This window comes from Pseudonaja textilis, chromosome 2 (genome assembly GCF_049901715.1).
Source record: "Pseudonaja textilis isolate UNSWEBS1 chromosome 2, rPseTex1.2, whole genome shotgun sequence".
In the NCBI taxonomy this organism is placed as follows: Eukaryota; Metazoa; Chordata; class Lepidosauria; order Squamata; family Elapidae; genus Pseudonaja; species Pseudonaja textilis.
The window spans coordinates 47,415,818-47,433,829 of record NC_141991.1 but is presented as its reverse complement, the minus strand read 5'-3'; the positions used below and the strand labels follow the sequence as shown (position 1 = coordinate 47,433,829).

At 36.9% G+C, this 18,012-nt stretch overlaps 2 protein-coding genes across 3 annotated transcripts in view; one reads left to right on the top strand and one right to left on the bottom strand.

The window, feature by feature from the left end:
• KBTBD12 (kelch repeat and BTB domain containing 12) overlaps window positions 1-18,012 on the bottom strand; it is a 72,557-nt gene that overhangs the window by 20,541 nt on the left and 34,004 nt on the right. For both annotated transcript variants that reach the window (XM_026723271.2, XM_087923784.1), the window contains exon 5: window positions 6,945-7,142. In XM_026723271.2, the coding sequence (XP_026579056.2) occupies window positions 6,945-7,142 (198 nt within the window). The remainder of the gene's footprint in view (window positions 1-6,944; window positions 7,143-18,012) is intronic.
• The window catches only part of MGLL (monoglyceride lipase), a 164,551-nt gene continuing 150,379 nt past the window's right edge, over window positions 3,841-18,012 (top strand). The window contains exon 1 of the mRNA XM_087923785.1: window positions 3,841-4,035. Within this exon, the coding sequence (XP_087779911.1) occupies window positions 3,966-4,035 (70 nt within the window). The 5' untranslated portion in view covers window positions 3,841-3,965. The remainder of the gene's footprint in view (window positions 4,036-18,012) is intronic.

The window sequence follows — 18,012 nt, the reverse complement described above, 5'->3', positions numbered from 1 at the left end:
AAAAAAATTGACAGAGCTTTTCATGGTATTCTTCTTAATAAAATGGTAAAGTATATCAGACTTACAGTTGGCTGAAAAAGTACATGTAAAGAGTGCTCATTAACAGCTCTACTTTAGCTCAGAGGCAAATATTGAGTAGAGTTACAGAAGGCTCTTTCCTGCTCCTTGAACTATTCAACTTTTTAAAAATCAATGATTGGAGGAGGGTGTTAAGGGAATATTTAGACAGTCTTCAGATAACATAAAGCTAGATGGCTGAATAAAATGTTAGATAATAGAAGATTCAAAAGGATATAGGAAGGCTTGAGCAGAAGGCTAAAATGAATAAGATAGACTAAGTTAGAATAAGATAAAGAAGAAGAAAAAAATCAGTTCTGTATTTGGGTAGGAAACCTGTAAGATATTTGTATAGCGTGTGGGAGATCTGGCTTGGCAGTAGGGATCCGAATATTCTTGTCAGCTACATGTCCTAGTAGTGTGATGCAACTGCTAAAAAGTCAATGTGGGGCACATTAATAGAGGCATTGAATCGAGATTATGGGACATAATTGTTTCACCATACTCTGTCCCAGGCAGACTCCATTTGGAGTACTGGGTACTGGGTACCAGTTCTGAGTACCAGAGCAGTACAACAGTAGCAAATTGGAACAAGTTCAGAAGAGTGCTACCAAGATTGTAGGGAATCTGGAAACCAAGTCCTGTGAAGGACAGTTAAATGATTAGGGTATGTTTAGCCTACAGGAACAAAAAACCTGAGGAGAGATATACGAGGGCTATCCACAAAATAGATTACGTTTTGCGATAGAAAAAAACAAAGTGTAGGAATTTTTTTTTTATTATATACACTTGAAAGTGTAATACTACTTTTCAACATATTCACCAAACAAATTGAGGCACTTATCAGAGCGGTGAACAAGCTTTGTAATTCCATTGTCATAAAATTCAGCTGCTTGAGATTTGAGCCAGTCAGTCACGCCCACCCGCAGTTCCGCGTCGTCGTCAAAGCGCTGTGTTCTAAGCCAGGTTTTCATCCTCGGAAACAAGTGGTAGTCGCTTGGTGCAAGATCGGGGCTGTAGGGCGGATGAGGAAAAATCTCCCACTTGAAAGCATTCAGGACTTCTCGAATGCGATTTGCTGTGTGTGGTCGGGCATTGTCATGCAAAAACAAAATTTTTGAGCTTAACCTTCCTCTACGCTTGTTCTGAATTGCTTTTCTTAGTTTTTGCAATGTTTCACAATACCTCACAGAGTTTATTGTTGCACCATGTTCCAGAAAATCGATAAGAAGCACACCTTGCCTATCCCAAAAAACAGTCGCCATAATCTTCCTTGCAGAGAATGTTTGCAAACATTTTCTTGGTTTTGGGGGGGAATTTGTGTGCCCCCACCCCATAGACTGCAATTTGGTCTCGCTGTTCACATATTTGACCCAAGTCTCGTCTCCAGTTACGATTCGATCAAGAAATGAATCTCCATCTTTGTCGTAAGAGTACAGAAATGTCAATGATGTGGCCATACACTGACTCTTGTGGTTTTCTGTCAGGATTTTTGGCACCCATCTTGCACAAAATTTGTGGTAGCCTAGCTTTTGTGTAACAATTTCATGCAACAAACTGTGTGAAATTTGTGGAAAACTAAGCGAAAGTTCCGTTACTGTGAAACGGTGGTTTTCACTAATCTTGTCATCGACTTTCATGACCAGTTCATCAGTCACAATGCTCAGACATCCACTCCACTGTTCATCATGAATGTTAGTTCGTCCATTTTTAAACTTAATGCATCATTGGCACACTCCACCTTCAGTGATGATGTTGTCCCCGTACACTTCACACAGTTGCCGAAAAATTTCAATCGGTTTATGGTTTTTTGCCAACAATAACCTTATCACTGATCACACCTCACAACCTGCGGGATTTTCAATTGCAGCACACATTTCAAACATTTGCTGTGAAATAACGGGCAATGATACGAACCTCCCACTAGTACGACTAGCGGCGGACGCACAGACCAAAGATGGCTGCGCTAGCTCTGCCCCTTCTTTCTACAGACGAAAACGTAATCTATTTTGTGGATAGCCCTCGTAATAACAGTCAAGAAATATCTGAAGGGTTGTCCCAGGAGAAGAAATGGGCATATTCTACATTGCTAAGGGGCTGGACCAGAACCAATTGTTAAAATCACAAGGAAGCAACTTCAGATTGGGAATCTGGAGGAATTTCCTGATTGTGCAAGCCATGCGGAATGGACTAGCACATGACATAGTTAATTCTCTTTTATAGAGGTCTTTAATCACAGGCTGGATTGGCAGCTGTCAGAGATGTTTACTGGATCCTGACTGCTCAGGAAGATTGGGCTAAATGTTATTCAAGATATTGTCGAACTCTATGATTCTATCTCAAATAATGAATTATATTTTCATGCAGTTCTCCATGTGGGCAGCCCAGGACAATCCTCCTCTAAAGCACACACACACAGACTGAAAGACATACACACACACACACACACACACACACACAGAGAGAGAGAGAGAGAGAGAGAGAGAGAGAGAGAGAATTTAATGTATTTCTGAATAGCCCAAAGGCAAAGTAAGAAATGAATTTGGTCTGTGCTGAATGGGTTACACCATCTCTCAACTTGCCAGTTAGGGCTCTTTTAAATCCAGCCCTGAGCATATCTCAGCAGGGAGCAGGAATGATTATGCCTTGCTGGTATATTACATATGCCTTTTAATGGAAATAACCATTTTGATCATATTGACACATGCTTGGAATGCTTTAACATGTTCTCAGTAAACTGATTTTGGAAAATATTTAGACACTTCAACTGCCCAGAATATTTGTGGCCAAGTCAGTCAAGCAATCAGGAGTAATTATAGAAATCACATGATCTCTTTGTCAAAATCATTCCAGTGGGTACCGGTCTGTTAAAATGCATGATTCAGAATCCTGGTTCTCTCTCTATATATATATATAAATAAATAATATATATGCTACACACACACACACACACACACACACACACACACATATATACACAGCATATATAGAGAGAATCAGTATATATATATGTATATATGTGTGTGTGTGTGTATATATTTATTCTTAAGTTTTCGCGGGTACTTACATGTATGGCATTCAGCTTTGTTTGGGTATTTTCCCACATCAGGCTTCTGTATACATGGCAGATGAGATTCTGCCGAAACGTTGCTACAACTTTAAAAGCACAACTATAATGACGTGGGAAAATGCCCAAACAAAGCTGAATAATATATATTGTTGGCTTAATATATAAAGTTGGCTTCTCAAACAAGTGGATCCGAAATAGTATGAGGAGATATATATATATATCTCCTCATACTATTTCGGATCCACTTGTTTGAGAAGCCAACTTTTCCAGGCTGTATAGTTGTCTGGAAAGGTCGTCCTCTTGAACTTATCAGCACTGAAGGAATATTTGAGGAAACATGAGAAAAAGGGTCCGGTAACTTTTTGAAACATCCTCTTGGAATTTGGAACTAACATCCAAGGGGACTCAAACTATTTCCCTCTCTGCTATCACTCCTGGCAGGCAAAATGTTTTTATTTAGTCTGCCCTGCAATAGTTGACTTTTGAGTCAAGTCTGCTCTCTTAATATATCTTATGGTGTTTATGGAGCTCTTTTCTGAATTTGATTTTAATCTCATCAGTTGTAAGTTACTTTGAATTGTAGGTTGTTGTTTTTTTAAAAAAAACCTCTAACTAAATAAACTGGGAAGCAACAGTCAAGGACTTTGGCCCTGTTTTGATGACTCTGCAGTGCAAATACCTAATGAATCTTGTATGTTCATGCTAATATTGTGGTCCTCAGATGCATCCAGCACTAATACAGATACTAGTCAATTTATTACTGTACTGTGTAGCGGTACTCTAAACAGCAACAGATTGCAATACTTTATGCTGGTATCACAGATTTTAATAAAACCAAATGCCAATGGAGAAAACAAGAAAGAAAAGAGCCAATATGTTTCTTTGGGAATGTGCAGCATATAAACGAAGTAAGTATTTTTTCTATTTTGGAATCGCCTTCATTATCTTCCCAGGGTTGGAAAGGGGTGGAAGACTGTCTACTATAATAGTGCAATATTGTTTACTAATAAGACTTCTAGTGATCATTTTGAACATAGGTGAATTGGCCAAGAAAAGGAATGGGAAATTGTAATAGCTCTGAATTTTCCCCCTGCAAACCACCCTGATTTTAGGCTTACTGAAATCCTACGGACTTTTGTGAAAGCTATGTGTTTCTAGTCTACAAATTTTTCAAAAATAACATGTAATTTACAGACTGAAGGAATGTTTTCATGAAGAATGTTCTTTAAAGGAGATATTCCAGAAGTGAAAGGAAGGGTGCAGAAGTGAAAGTTGATTGCAGAATGGAGAAATCAATAAAGAATAAGAGTTCCTTCAATAACACTTCAGTAGTACATTTGGAGAGTTTATTTTCTTACTTTATAGCATCCTTCTTTCCAGAGGAAAAACCCTTTCGGGTAACTGGAAAACAGGCCCTTCACACACATTTGAGTTATGCCAACCTGAGCTAACTGCCACATCTCTAAATCACCATCATGGATGTCTATAGCAACTAAGTTCTGGTACACAGTCAATCTCACAAAGACAATATTGTGATTCTTGTTGCGGGGCTGAGAGGCAGATAGTTTTCCACAAAGAAATTCTTATTTTGTCTGTCTCTCTGATCCTTAGAGGAACCTCTGTGATGAAGGAAAGCTTACTCCCATTCTTCATCTTGCTCACTGGGTTTTTGAAGCAGCATTTTTTTCCCTCTAATGCACTATGATCCTTTTTCAACCCTCGCTAAAAACAAACAACCAAATGCAGCAACAAGAACAGTAAGAACAGAATACTGGCTGGAGCACCTATTTTTTGTTACATTCCCTTGAATAGCTAGAGGGACACTGGGTAATTTCTCAGGAACAGTGGGGAAGTTTGGTGGGAAGGCAAAAACACTAGCCTGTCAAAGTAGCCAGGTTGGGCACAACATTTACCAGAATCCAGGACTGTACAATAAATGTCTAAATGATGTGAAATTCAAACGACACATAGGGCAGTAGGAATCATTGCTGCAGAAAACATGCATGTAAAATTTAAAGCATTTGTGACCAAATCATCTAACCTAACCTGAAGCTTGTTGGTGTAAGACAGTTTACCTTCCAGAGATTTCCATTAAGGGTATGTCCAAAAAAGTTGATATGGCAGCCACACGATCAAAGTCACTATCCTTTTCTCCATGGACTTCAAGTAGTAAGCTTCGATTGTCTGCCCTCTTCACTGTTTGAAACATCTTCTTGACTGCCTTTTTCTGATATCAATTGTCGTTATAAATGAACATGTATCAATAACATGGTCCATACCCCAAACATCTAGAACTATAATGTTGAAACTGAATGCCTGAAACTGCTTGATTTTTTTTTTTAAAGTAAGCATCAAATACAAATACGTTTCTGCTTTAGGAAAGTAAGGACAATAATTGGTTCTATTGTTGCTGCTGTGACTCTGAAAATGCAAAACAGTCATATTGTTTGATGCTTGATCAGAAAAACCTTCCCTGGAGGACTATGGACTAAGATCTACAGAAATAGGATTATTTTGCCCATAAGTGATTATTAATGTGTTAAGATATTTGACTTAATAGCTGGAAAAATAAAGTGTATAATGGGCCAGGACACATTGGTTGGAAAGTGCAGGCTCCTGTGTGAGGCAATCTATGTTATAATTGGTTGCTGGGTGAGAAGGGGGAGTTTCCTTTCCCCCCACCTTTTTCTTCAGTGTGCTCTTTATGGTGTTCTGTGATTTACCTGATGATTTACCTTATGATGTAGTGATGTGCCTGACTATCTTGTTTGCTATAAATATAAATGTAAACTATATTTATTTATATAAAACTACAAATTTGTGTCAGTGTCTCTGACTCCATTTGGACGCTGGCTGTGCAATTCCCTGATGTAATGTTGTCCTATTTCTGAAAACATGAATGCTGTCCTATTTCTTGAGCAAATTTACATCCAGTTCTGCAGTTGTTTGTACATATATGCAAAGAAAACTGTTATTTGTAGTATGGTGATAAAGAAAATTGCTGTTGGGAAATACCCAGCCAGGAAGGGAGGAGGCCTTAAGCAAGGAATTAGCTGCAAGAGATTCAGAAGTGAGTCGTTCCCCACCTGACACCTCAAGCTTCATGGAGTATTATCTATCTGTTTCCAAGAAAAAGCAAGAAGTCTGGAAAGATTCCTGTATTATAGACTATAATAAAATAGTTAGCTTGAACTCAGCACATGTGGATCTTGTGGCTTGTGCCTGGCAATTGATATATGGATTATAAAGTAGAACTTATATTGGTGATATTCCCAATCCCCACATAAACCTTTTTAGCTAACTTTTCCCATAATTTTAGTCTAACCTATGACATTGTTCTGATGATAAAATTAAGAGGTGGAGGAGAGAAAACCATATACAATGCAAAAAACTCACTGAAGGAAAAGTGGAATTGTAAACGTAGATAATAAATAAATGGGACTGCAGACAATATGCATACGGAAGAATTTATATCATGGTCAAAGTTATTTAATCATAATTGCTATATGATTATAAGGATCTATTTGCAGAAATGTGAGACTTTGAACTTTTTCAATAAACTGATATAAATTTTAGATATTCCCAATTACTATCATATAGGATGAGTAGAGGTAGAGGTCCTATAAAGCTATTTTTTTTGTCAAAATGATAGATAGATAGATAGATAGATAGATAGATAGATAGATAGATAGATAGATAGATAGATATAAAAATTCAAATAAGGATGGGATGCAATGTAAGTTAAGATAGAGATATTTACGGTGATCCTTGAAGCACATTGCAAACATAACAACATTGTCTTTGGATTTCTCCAGACCTGTTCCACGAAATCCTCCACAGACATAGAGTTTTCCTTCCACAGCACCAGCACAGGTAGAGTTGGTTCTTAGGGAAAGAAGAGAATAAGGCATAGGTGGTCCTTCTCGCCAGTAATTCCCATCAGGGTTATAGATCTCCACGACATCAAGACATTGTCGTGCTTGTCCTCTGTCACGATCGAGGCAGCCAATTCCACCTGCCAAGGAAGAGAGAAAGAGAGATTCCAGAGAGAATAAAAATGGCTCATCAGAATGAGTCTTCTCACTTTCTGGGAGCTAAGTTATCCTTTTCTCTCCAATGTCACTATTTCAATGTTTTTCACACTTTGCAAAAAGAAATAATCTAACATTCTATGAGGAAGGAATAACTGTGCATATTGGAAAGAAATCCCCTTCCCTTTAGAAAAACATGCTAAATTTGTACTCCAAAGCAAAAGACTCTCTAAAGCAGGGGTGTCAAACTCACGGCCCACAGGCCAGATGCATCACTGGCCATGCCCACTCCAGTTTAGCAAAGAGGGGGAAAGTTGCGATAAGTCACGTGACAACAACACGATGCCACAAGTTTGACACCCCTGCTCTAAAGTATTCAAGATGAATAAATAAATAAACTAGGATCACAAAATGATGGAAACTAAAATGGAAAAAATTGAGAAATCTCTTTGAATATTTAATTTCTGGGAAATGCAGACTCTGAGGAATCCATTTATCAGCTTCGCATTCCTCCTCATTGTCATATAAAAGCAATGAATGTGTTATCTCTCTCATTTTCAGATACAACACACACACACACACACAGAGAGAGAGAGAGAGAGAGAGAGAACTTGCTTTTCAAAATTGCTAATTAAACATAAGAACAAAAGAACTCACTGCTTCCCTGTCAGAAGCTTCCTACAATCCTTTGTCAACTGCAGCTAAAGCAAGAAATATCTTTAGAAAACAAAAATAAATAATTTTCAGAGTGTACTTAAAGCATTCATCCAAACCGCTCAAATAATAATTCAGAACTGCCCCCCAGCACAAAAAGAGGAAAAAAAAATATCTTAAAGTAAATCCTCCTAACATCAATACAGGGACCTAGATGGTTACCCTATTATGGAATTGGGTCTTATATGATTTCCCACAATTCTAAAGAAGAATTTCATAGGATTATGTACCTTGAAATCACATCTAAAGATGAATACAAACATTTTTGTATTTTTCTCAGGAAAAGTTGCACATAACCCTTCCCAGAATATCCTAATTTTAGACAGAGAGAGTTAATTTGGAAAAAAAGAGAGCATATACCCTATTTGGTTTTTTAACAAGGCCAGCATTTCAATCCATAGGAAATGTAATTAATGTTCGCACCACCTACAAACACAGTAATTGTGAATTGTGACTTATCACTAAGGGAAACAAACCACTCTTTATCACACTCCTAAATTCCATCTTGCACCTCCTGGGGGTACAGCAATCTCCGGTTGGAAACCCCCGGCCTAGAAGGAAGAATGGGTGCTCACATTCATTGTAATGGATGAGCTAACTTATGACTTCTATTGGAAAGAGGAGAACTTAGAAAGAATCTTGAGATTAAAACAATATCCTTAAAAAGCAGGTGCATGTATAGGAAAATCCTCAGCAGTAATAGTTTAAACTAGCTTACGAAACACTTTTTTCATATTTGCTGCTGGGGCACAGAATTCACCTCCCATATCAAAAAACACACAGTTTTGAGTTAGGATGGAAGGAAATAATAACATACCTTTAGTAGAATATTTGCACAAAAATGCATTTATGTGAAATGGGAATTATCTGTGTGAACATCTGATCTGCTAACAAAATGCTTGATGAAACATTATTAGAACTTGGACTATAATACTCCTCCATCTATAGAATTCTCATTTTGATGGAAGCCATGTGTAAAACTTGCTACTTGGTTACCCAGAAATGTACAACAAACGAAAGTTCTGATAAATCCTTTGCAAATGTTTACACAATGTTTATAACCAGAACTGGCAGCAAAACTTTTAACCAATTCTGTTACTTTGGGCCAGTCTTAGGCTCTTTCAAATAATTCACCAGAACTGATGCTCACAGATTATAATGGTATTCAATTTTAAGTTAAGGATGTACAGTATAGGAATTTAAATGTTATAAATACTTAATTCCTATGGTTAGATTATCATAGCTATTGTCACAAAATGACAGCTGTGTTATATATGGAGTTATGGAAAAATAATTGGTAAAATATTAAAGTTGTTCCTAGTCACCCATTTTAAGCCTCCCACTCTCCGAATCACTGAACCATCCCAATTATTTTTATTTTGCTTTTTTGGGGCAGTTGGACAAACATTTAAAGAAAACTTTGAAGTGTAGTCCCTCACCCACAGCTGGATCCCACAGCTATTTATTTTTAAGTTTTGGATTTTTTTTGTATTAAAATATGCTAAATATATAGGCAGGGATTTCTTTCTTTTAAATAAAGTTTTATTGAGTTTTAACAAAACAAATAAAACATCTTATCTGAGTACAGCATGGTTCCGGGTTATCACATTTCCATACAGACACAATTTCATATGCATATTCATCTTATGTATTCAACTTCATATCTTATTACTGTTTTTCCAACTTCTCACTATTTCTCCCTTTACTTCTCTTAATATTCTTTTATGGTTATCTCATTTTCTCCTTATTCAATTGTATTTCTTTTACCTAAATTTCTATATCTTTTTATTCATTGTACTTATACTTTCGTCTGTCTTGTTTACAATTCCGTATGTTCTCTTCCAACATTCTTAAGAAGCAAAATTCTCCCTATGATTGCCAATCAAAGTGCAACACCTTTAAATCTTTTTGTTATTATCAAATGAAATCTCATTAAACATTGAATTTGGGCATTCTAAAATTATAACATTCAAATTTCTAATATCTATTTTATATCATGTAAATCTCATCATTCAGACTCTGCTTGGCACTTCCCCTTGAAAATGTAAAAAGAAAAATTCTAAAAACATAGCAAAAACAATATATATATACAAACATTAGTAAACAAAATAGTTATTCAAAATCATTCTAGTACTGGTATGAACCTTGTAAATCTTTCACGTTTCTTTTCAATATCAATCTTTGAGAATAATTGAAATGTTTCCCTCCCTTCTTCATTATTACTTAACTGTTAATAAGCATACCATTAGATAGTCATCCAGTTTTATCTTATAAATTATTTACTATTAATAAGCAAAATAATTATTCAAATTCATTCTAATAACTGGTATAAATTTCCTTATAAATCTTTCACATTTCTTTTCAATATTTATTTATCTTTCACATTTCTTATCAATCTTTAGAAACAATTGCAATGTTTCCCTCTCTTCTTTATTATTGCATTAATTATAAATAAACATACCATTACATAACAATACAGTTTTATCTCATAGATTATTTACTTATTTCATTTCTAACTCATTACAGTATTCTACTGTCACACTATCTTTTGTACCTTTGCAGAATCCTCACTTTTAACTTAATTTAACCATTGTCTCTGTGTTTTCTAGCTGAGCAAATACCTTTAAACCTAGTATGTTTCCCCTTTTTCTTTATTTCCTGTTTTTGTCCCTCATAAGTTCTTTCCCTTTCTATCTTCCCCCCATTTTCCTCATCCCTTTTTTAATACCCTTCTCTCTCTAATTTTCCCTTCTGTAGTTTTCTTTTCTGCTTCTCCTTGCTGTTATACTTTTTTTTTCAGACTATTTTTCTTTTTGTCTGTTCCTTTTGATCTCAAACTTTTAACTCCTTTCCCCCCTTTCCCCCTTATTACCACACTTTGCTTTATTTGATCATTGAAAATGGCTTCTTCTTTGTCCCACCCTTCTTTTTGCTCTTAAAGCTTTTCCTTTCACTTTTCATAGTTCAGGATCTCCATTTCAAAAAATTCAAATACGAAGCCAAAGGATCTTTCTCCCCTTTCTGCATCTTCTTTCTGTTTTTTAAGACTCATCTTCAATTCCTCCAGGAGTGATGGCATTTTAAACACTTTTGAACAAAGTGTTGTTTAGCCCAGTCTGTCCTGCTTTCCTCTTTGTCTTCCTCCTGCACAATCTTATCCAGTCGGGTTCTTCTTTGAGGTGGCCATTTCTGATCACTGCTGCAACCGCCTTTGGGGATGGGAATTTAGACCAGCCAAGGAGGAGAGATGCAGTTCCCCTCCCCTCGGCTAGCAATCTCCCCACTCTTCACCACTTCTACGGGGTGGGTTCAGCCCCGAATCCAAAGGATCAGGGCACTCCAGTGGTGAGCACAGATCAAAACTGCACACGATCGTGGATTTCGGTCTATTGCTGAAGAGACCTAAACTGGAAGTCCATAATAGGCAGGGATTTCTATGGTGGGGTTGATTTGGGTTAAAGCCTTTGCATGTAGAAGCTCTTCCTAACCCAAGATCTTTAATGTGTATGTGTGTGTGTGAGACACTAGAAAATGACCTTTGCAAATGAGGGTACACAGTTCTACCCTAAGCATTTATATGCACAGCTGTACCATTGACCTACAGTCTTTCCTCTGTTAATACAAGCAATTTAACCATGCTTCGGAAGTATGAATTCTCTGTGCATGACCTGAGATAATGAAAGTTGTGTCATTTGACAATTCCACACTAAACCTGACATAACAATATTTCTGAATTTTTTCAGCAGTTCAGTAAATGCTAATTGGCATCCTCATTATAATTCTTTTGACAAAAGGAAACTCTACCAATTATAAATGTACTGAGAAGCCTTAGTTGTGTGTCTTGACATTGATTGGTTTAGCATCCCAGGGGTACCTTACTTAAACTCACTAGTTGTGCCACTAACATTGCCTTGTTTGGAGTAGAATGTCTCAAAAGGCATCCAGATTTTTATAGGTACCTACAGATTTCTCCAGGACAGAATCAGCTATAAATCTTTTCCCTTCCAAAGCTTTAATGATCCATCCTTTCTGCATACCCATGACAGATTCCAAAAATATATTCCTGGCTTTTGATCCCACAACAGGTAAGGCACTGAGGTTCATATATTTTTGCACAATTATTCATGCCTTACCCTTGTTTCAACTTTGTTTCAAGATTTGTCTTTTGGAGGATAGGAAGGAAATGACAACGCTGCCTTTTTGTGTGTGTGGTGCAAGCCACATCAAGACTGAGGTTTCTATCTTCACAGATTCCACTTGACTTCCCTGTCATAGTGTTCCTACCTAATTTTTATTTGTTTAGCTGAGAAACATTTTTCAATCGAAAGCAAATCCAGTTATTTATTTAAAATGTCTCTACATTACACCTGGGCCACTTACCATTCAATTTTCCCAAAAGCAGAGGTGGTATTCTGCAGGTTCTGACCAGTTCTGGAGAACTGGTAGGGGAAATTTTGAGTAGTTTGGAGAACCGGTAGCAGAAATTTTGAGCAGTTCAGAATACCACCTCTGACTGGCCCCGCCCCCATCTATTCTCTGCCTCTCGAGTCCCAGCTGATTGGCTGGGTCTTCTTTTGTTGCCCGCACAGGAGAACGGAGCTGGAAAGCAGATTAGTGGGGTGGGGAAAGAATGGAGATTTTACAGTATCCTTCTCCTGTCACGCCCACCAAGCCACACCCACCAAGCTACACTATGCCCATCAAGCCACGCCCACAGAACCATTAGTAAAAAAATTTGAATCCTACCACTGCCCAAAAAGAATTAATACGTTTGCAGGGGATGTGAGGGGACAGTGGAAGATGGGGAATAGCAGTGGGTTGGGAATGTTGGGAAAATGTTGATGGGAAAAGGAGAAGCAAAAGCCTTCTGGGGAAGCAATGGAGGACTGAAGAAAACTTCCATATTTAGCAGAGCTGATGACCAGAGTAGAACAAAGTGTTGCTGAACAGTTCAGCAACTCAATATTCCTCTCTGTATTAAGGGATCAACCTGGGATCATCTCCCAAATACTTTATGCAAAGGCTCTTTATAAGGAGACAATAACAAAGAATTTACAAATAAATAAAACCGGCTAATGACTTACTCACTAAAAGGGACACACAATTAATAAATCAGAAGAGTAACTTGGACAACTCTCTTATTTTGGACTTAGAAATGAATTAAACTTATGAAGGAGTTCTTCAAAAAAGACAAAGAGATTATCCGCTTCTGATGCACTATTTAATGAGAGTAAACAAGAATTTTAAAATAAAAAGTAAGACATATAAATTTGACTAATTTGATCAATGTGAAAATATATATGTTGTACTTTTTAGTAGCTCTTATTGAGTTTTTCTTAACCAGGTCTAAGTGACAAAGCTTTAAAGATTTGTTTAGAGAGAAGATATGAGAAAATATTTTTTGTTATATTTTCATTGAAAGTAATAAGCTATAGTGTTAAAAGGAAAAGAATACCAAGTTAGCCAAAGGTGCTTTTCAAAAGGCAACTGGACTTTCTTGTTTTGTTTTGTTTCTCCTTGAAGACATTTTGCTTCTCATCCAAAAAGGTTCTTCAATTCTGAAGTTGCCTTTTGAAAAGCATCTTTGGGACAGTCCTGACCTGCATGATTGAGAATCTCCGTGGACATTTACTTGGTTTAGGTTAATATATAAATGTTGTAATTGCTGGTAACTCTTAATGGACTTTTGCTGATTAGGCTTTAAAATTTGATAGATAGATAGAATGAATATGGGAAAGAGATCATTTTAATTTTTATTATAATATTAAACAAGGTGATAAGTTCCGAAACTATGTTTATGTTGATAAAGGGAGAAATCATTTTTACAAATCTTTTTTCTTTTTTAATTACTTTTTTTTTTACTATTTACTACTTTTATTTATTTTTCTTTTATTTCTATTTCTGCACTTTTTCTTTTATTTTATTAGTTTTTTATTTTTTATTTACTTAACTCTAATTTCACAATGTGTTCGGGATCAGATTATAGAACTGTGACACTTTTTTCCCCTATGAATTACGTAGACAATTTGTAATCTTTAAATCATGCTGTACATCGCCCAGAAGCTCTTTCATCTATATTACTACAAAAAACAATACACAAAGAGACAACCCAGGGCTGATAATGATCAATGGTCAGTTTTAAATGTTAATTGACAGACAAGTTCTCAGATGGCTTCAGCAAGGCGAGAAAATCAACAGGTCGTCAAATGTGTTTCTGTTTAATAGATCACAGATTTTGGGTGAAAACAAGGCAGAAGATTATTCATCGTTGTTTGCAAATATTGTAAACTGAAAGAGGCCTAGCAAATAAATAGTGTACACACTGTAGATTCAGAGAAAATACGGACTCATTTTTCAGAATCAATAAAGAACTGTATATAATACAATCTTATTTTCTCTTAATAAGAACTATTGTACATTTACAATTAAAGATTGATTTATTCTTTAATTACGTTCAACAGCATATGGTGATCTTCTGTTTTAATTTAGAACCCTCATACAAATTTTCCCATTTATATATCCATATTCTACCCATCCTCCTGAGAAGCTTATATAATAGGCAAAGTAACTATTTTCTTATGCATCTTTGCTTTTTAATTGTGCTGAATTGTGCTGGTGCTACTTCTTCAATGCAATGTTTTCTGATTTTTAATAGCTTTCTCTGAACTAATAATGCAATGAATTCCAAGAGTTTGCAAAATTATTTAAATGATATGGGTAACAAGAACATAATTATGAAATTAAATTATGGGTAATAGGTGTTTATTTTAATGATAGTATTCTTTATCATTGAGAGTAGAACGTTTATGTCCCAAAAAGTTATAGAAAATACTAGCTTATTTGCTTTGTGAAGAACTTCAAGCCATAGGTACCAATTTGGTAGCTTCAGAATAAATATACAATAAATAGCTTCAGAATATACATATACAATAAATAAATAAACAGTCTAATTTATCAAGCTTATTCAATTGATTGTTTTGTGTTAAGGAGTGATTTGGAGAATAATCATAAAGCTCCATTTTACCCCAGTTCCAGACATTGTTCATGGCCTTATCAGTAAATACATCCACATATCATCATAAAGTAGAGGTCGGGGACAGAAGCTGGAGAATTGCTTTGCATGTGCAACATAACAAGCAAAGACTGGAGCCTTCTATATCCACAAAAGCCCATGTGATTAAGAAATTTGATTCTGTTTAAGAAGAGTATATCTTCTTCTATGCCAATTTGTTGAATATTATGAACAAGCCATTTGCATTTAGGTACTTCTTTGCACAAGCTATAATGGTAAAAGTAAAGATCTCCTTATTTACGACTCTAGGGGGTAGTGCTCACCTCTGTTTCTTAGCTGAGGGACCAGAGTTGCCTAAAGACATTTTTTGCGATCGTGTGGCTGGCATGATTAATCACTGAATTGCACAGAACATTGTTCCCATCCCACTGAAGGGATATCTATTTATCTACTTGCATTGGCATGTTTCTGAACTACTAGGTTGGCAGGAGCTGGGGCAAGTAATGGGAGCTCATCGCATTGCACAACACTTGTGTCAGCGTTCCAGAGATTATCCATTCCAGTCAGTAACTCCAAGACAACCATAATCACAAAGTACTTTTATTACAATAGAATTTGGTACTTCTGTGGAATTCTGAAACTAAAGTTTCCACCCCAAACTTCCCACAAAGACCCAACCTACAATCCATCCCCCTTTTCCCACATCATACATCATGTGAACCAATCCTCTTTCAGCCCCAATTCTTGCTGCGCCATTCACAATGACCTTGAATACTGCAGAATCTATTTTGTCTACTCATTTGGAAAGCTTGTAGATCAGTAGAAAATACTTTCTTGATTGAACACCATAACTGACCTTTTTACCTCCTTTCTCTTTATTGTACAAAATGTGAGAAATAAAAAAGGATTTACTCTTATAAATATTCTTCCTTTGGAGGGCAGTGTGAAGTACAAACTCTCCCACCATTTGTTTTCTCCACAAATAATTTTTTACATGTCACAAAGATCCAACCTAGAATTAAAGAGAAATTTCCTGACAGTGGGAATTATTAATCAAGGGAATCAAGGGAATCCAAGAATTATGGGTGCTCCATCATTGGACATTTTAAAGAAGAGATTGGACAGCCATTTGTCTAGAATGATGTAAGGAGTTCAGCTTCAGTAGGGGGTTGGACTCAGTGGTGGGATTCAAAGTTTTTTATTACCAGTTCTGTGGGCGTGGCTTGGTGGGCATGGCAGGAGAAGGTAAAATCCCCATTCCCTCCCCACCCCACTAACCTGCTTTCCAGCTCCATTCTCCTGTGCAGGGCAACCAAAGAAGACCCAGCTGATCAGCTGGGACTCAATGGGAGGCAGAGAACAGATGGGGGCGGGGCCAGTCAGAGGCGGTATTTGCTGGCTCTCTGAACTACTCAAAATTTCCACTACCATTTCTCCAGAACTCTAGAGCTGAATACCACCTTTGTTTAGACTAGAAGACCTCCAAGGTACCTTTCAATTATTGTTATTGTGTAAGAGCAACTATAGGAAGCCAGCAAAAAAATATTTGCATGATTTCATTCCTCAAAGCTTTCCATAACATCCTTGACAGCTCTGCAATCAAAAGTGTTTTTGTATGTAAGTGATCAGTTTAATGACTTTTACATTTTAACACAGCTGTGTTTGTAAAACATACATATAAATGGGAATGTTATTGCCATTAAACCACTGGGATTGTAAAGAGGCTTTTCAATCTTCACATATTCCATATTTCAGTGAAGTACACATGGGAGGCCGCCTCCAGCAAAGATGCAAGTTTTGTGGAAACAGATCTATTTGACCTTCAGTTAGCATCTATTAATAAACCTTTAAAAACAGGCTAAAGGTGCTGTTTAATGCTCTATGAAAATGGATTACTGCTTGTATTGTGTGAAATTGGTTACACATATTTTGATAGTTGCTGATTTCTACTTGCATCTGTGTTAGAATCTAACTTCAAACTGTGGCTAAATGAATGGTTGTTGAGAACTACCTGTATCCCAATGTCATGTCCAGTAAAAAATATTGGGTAAGACTGGGTGAAACCAGGCTCAATAGCAATAGGGAGAGGGATCTTGGAGTCTTAGTGGACAACCAGCTAAATAGGAGCCAGCAGTGTGCAACAGCAGCCAAAAAAACTAATACAATCCTAAGTTGCATTAACAGAGGGATACAACTGAGATCAAGTGAGGTACTAATACCACTCTATAAAGCCTTAGTAAGACCACACCTAGAGTACTGTATCCAGTTTTGGTTACATTATAAAAAAGATGCTGAGACTCTAGAAAAAGTACAGAGAAGAGCAACCTGGATGATTAGTGGACTGGAGACGAGAACATATGAGGAACGGTGACAGGAACTGGGATGGCTAGTCTAGTGAAGAGAAGGACCAGGGGAGACATGATAGCAGTCTTCCCATATTTGAGGGGCTGCCACGGAGAGGAAGGGGCCAAGCTATTTTCTAAAGCGCCTGTAGGCCAGACAAGGAATAATGGATGTAAACTGAACAAGGAGAGATTTAACCTGGAAATAAGGAGAAACTTTCTGACAGTGAGAACAATCAACCAATGGGACAGCTTGCCTTCAGAAGTTGTGGGAGCAACATCACTTGAGACTTTCAAGAAGAGATTGGACTGCCATTTGTCAGAAATGGTGTAGGGTCTCCTGCTTGGGTGGGGGGTTGGACTAGATGACCTACAAGTTCCCTTCCAATTCTGATTATCTGTTATCTGTTATTTAGTACATGAGAAATGGCTAGTGGAAGGGTTGGAAGGATCAAGGAAGAAACATTTCAGATAATTTGATCAAATTTTGAGGAGTTTACTTATTCTAGGCTTTCCCCCCCTTTTTCTTTTTAAAAAATGTTAGTGATATATCGCCTCTTACTCAGAAGGCTGAGAGTTCAATCCTAGGTAGTGGGAGATATTTCTCTCCTAGGGTGCAAATAAATTTTGTTTTGTGATGTGGCATTGGGAAGGGCATCTGGCCAGTAAATGTTCAGCTCCATCCAATTGCGCCAACTCTACCCCAAATTAAGGGATTAGTGAGTCATAAAAAGGGAGTTTTCAAGCAGACCCTGCCATAAGGTGGGAATAAAGCTAGGAAAAAGA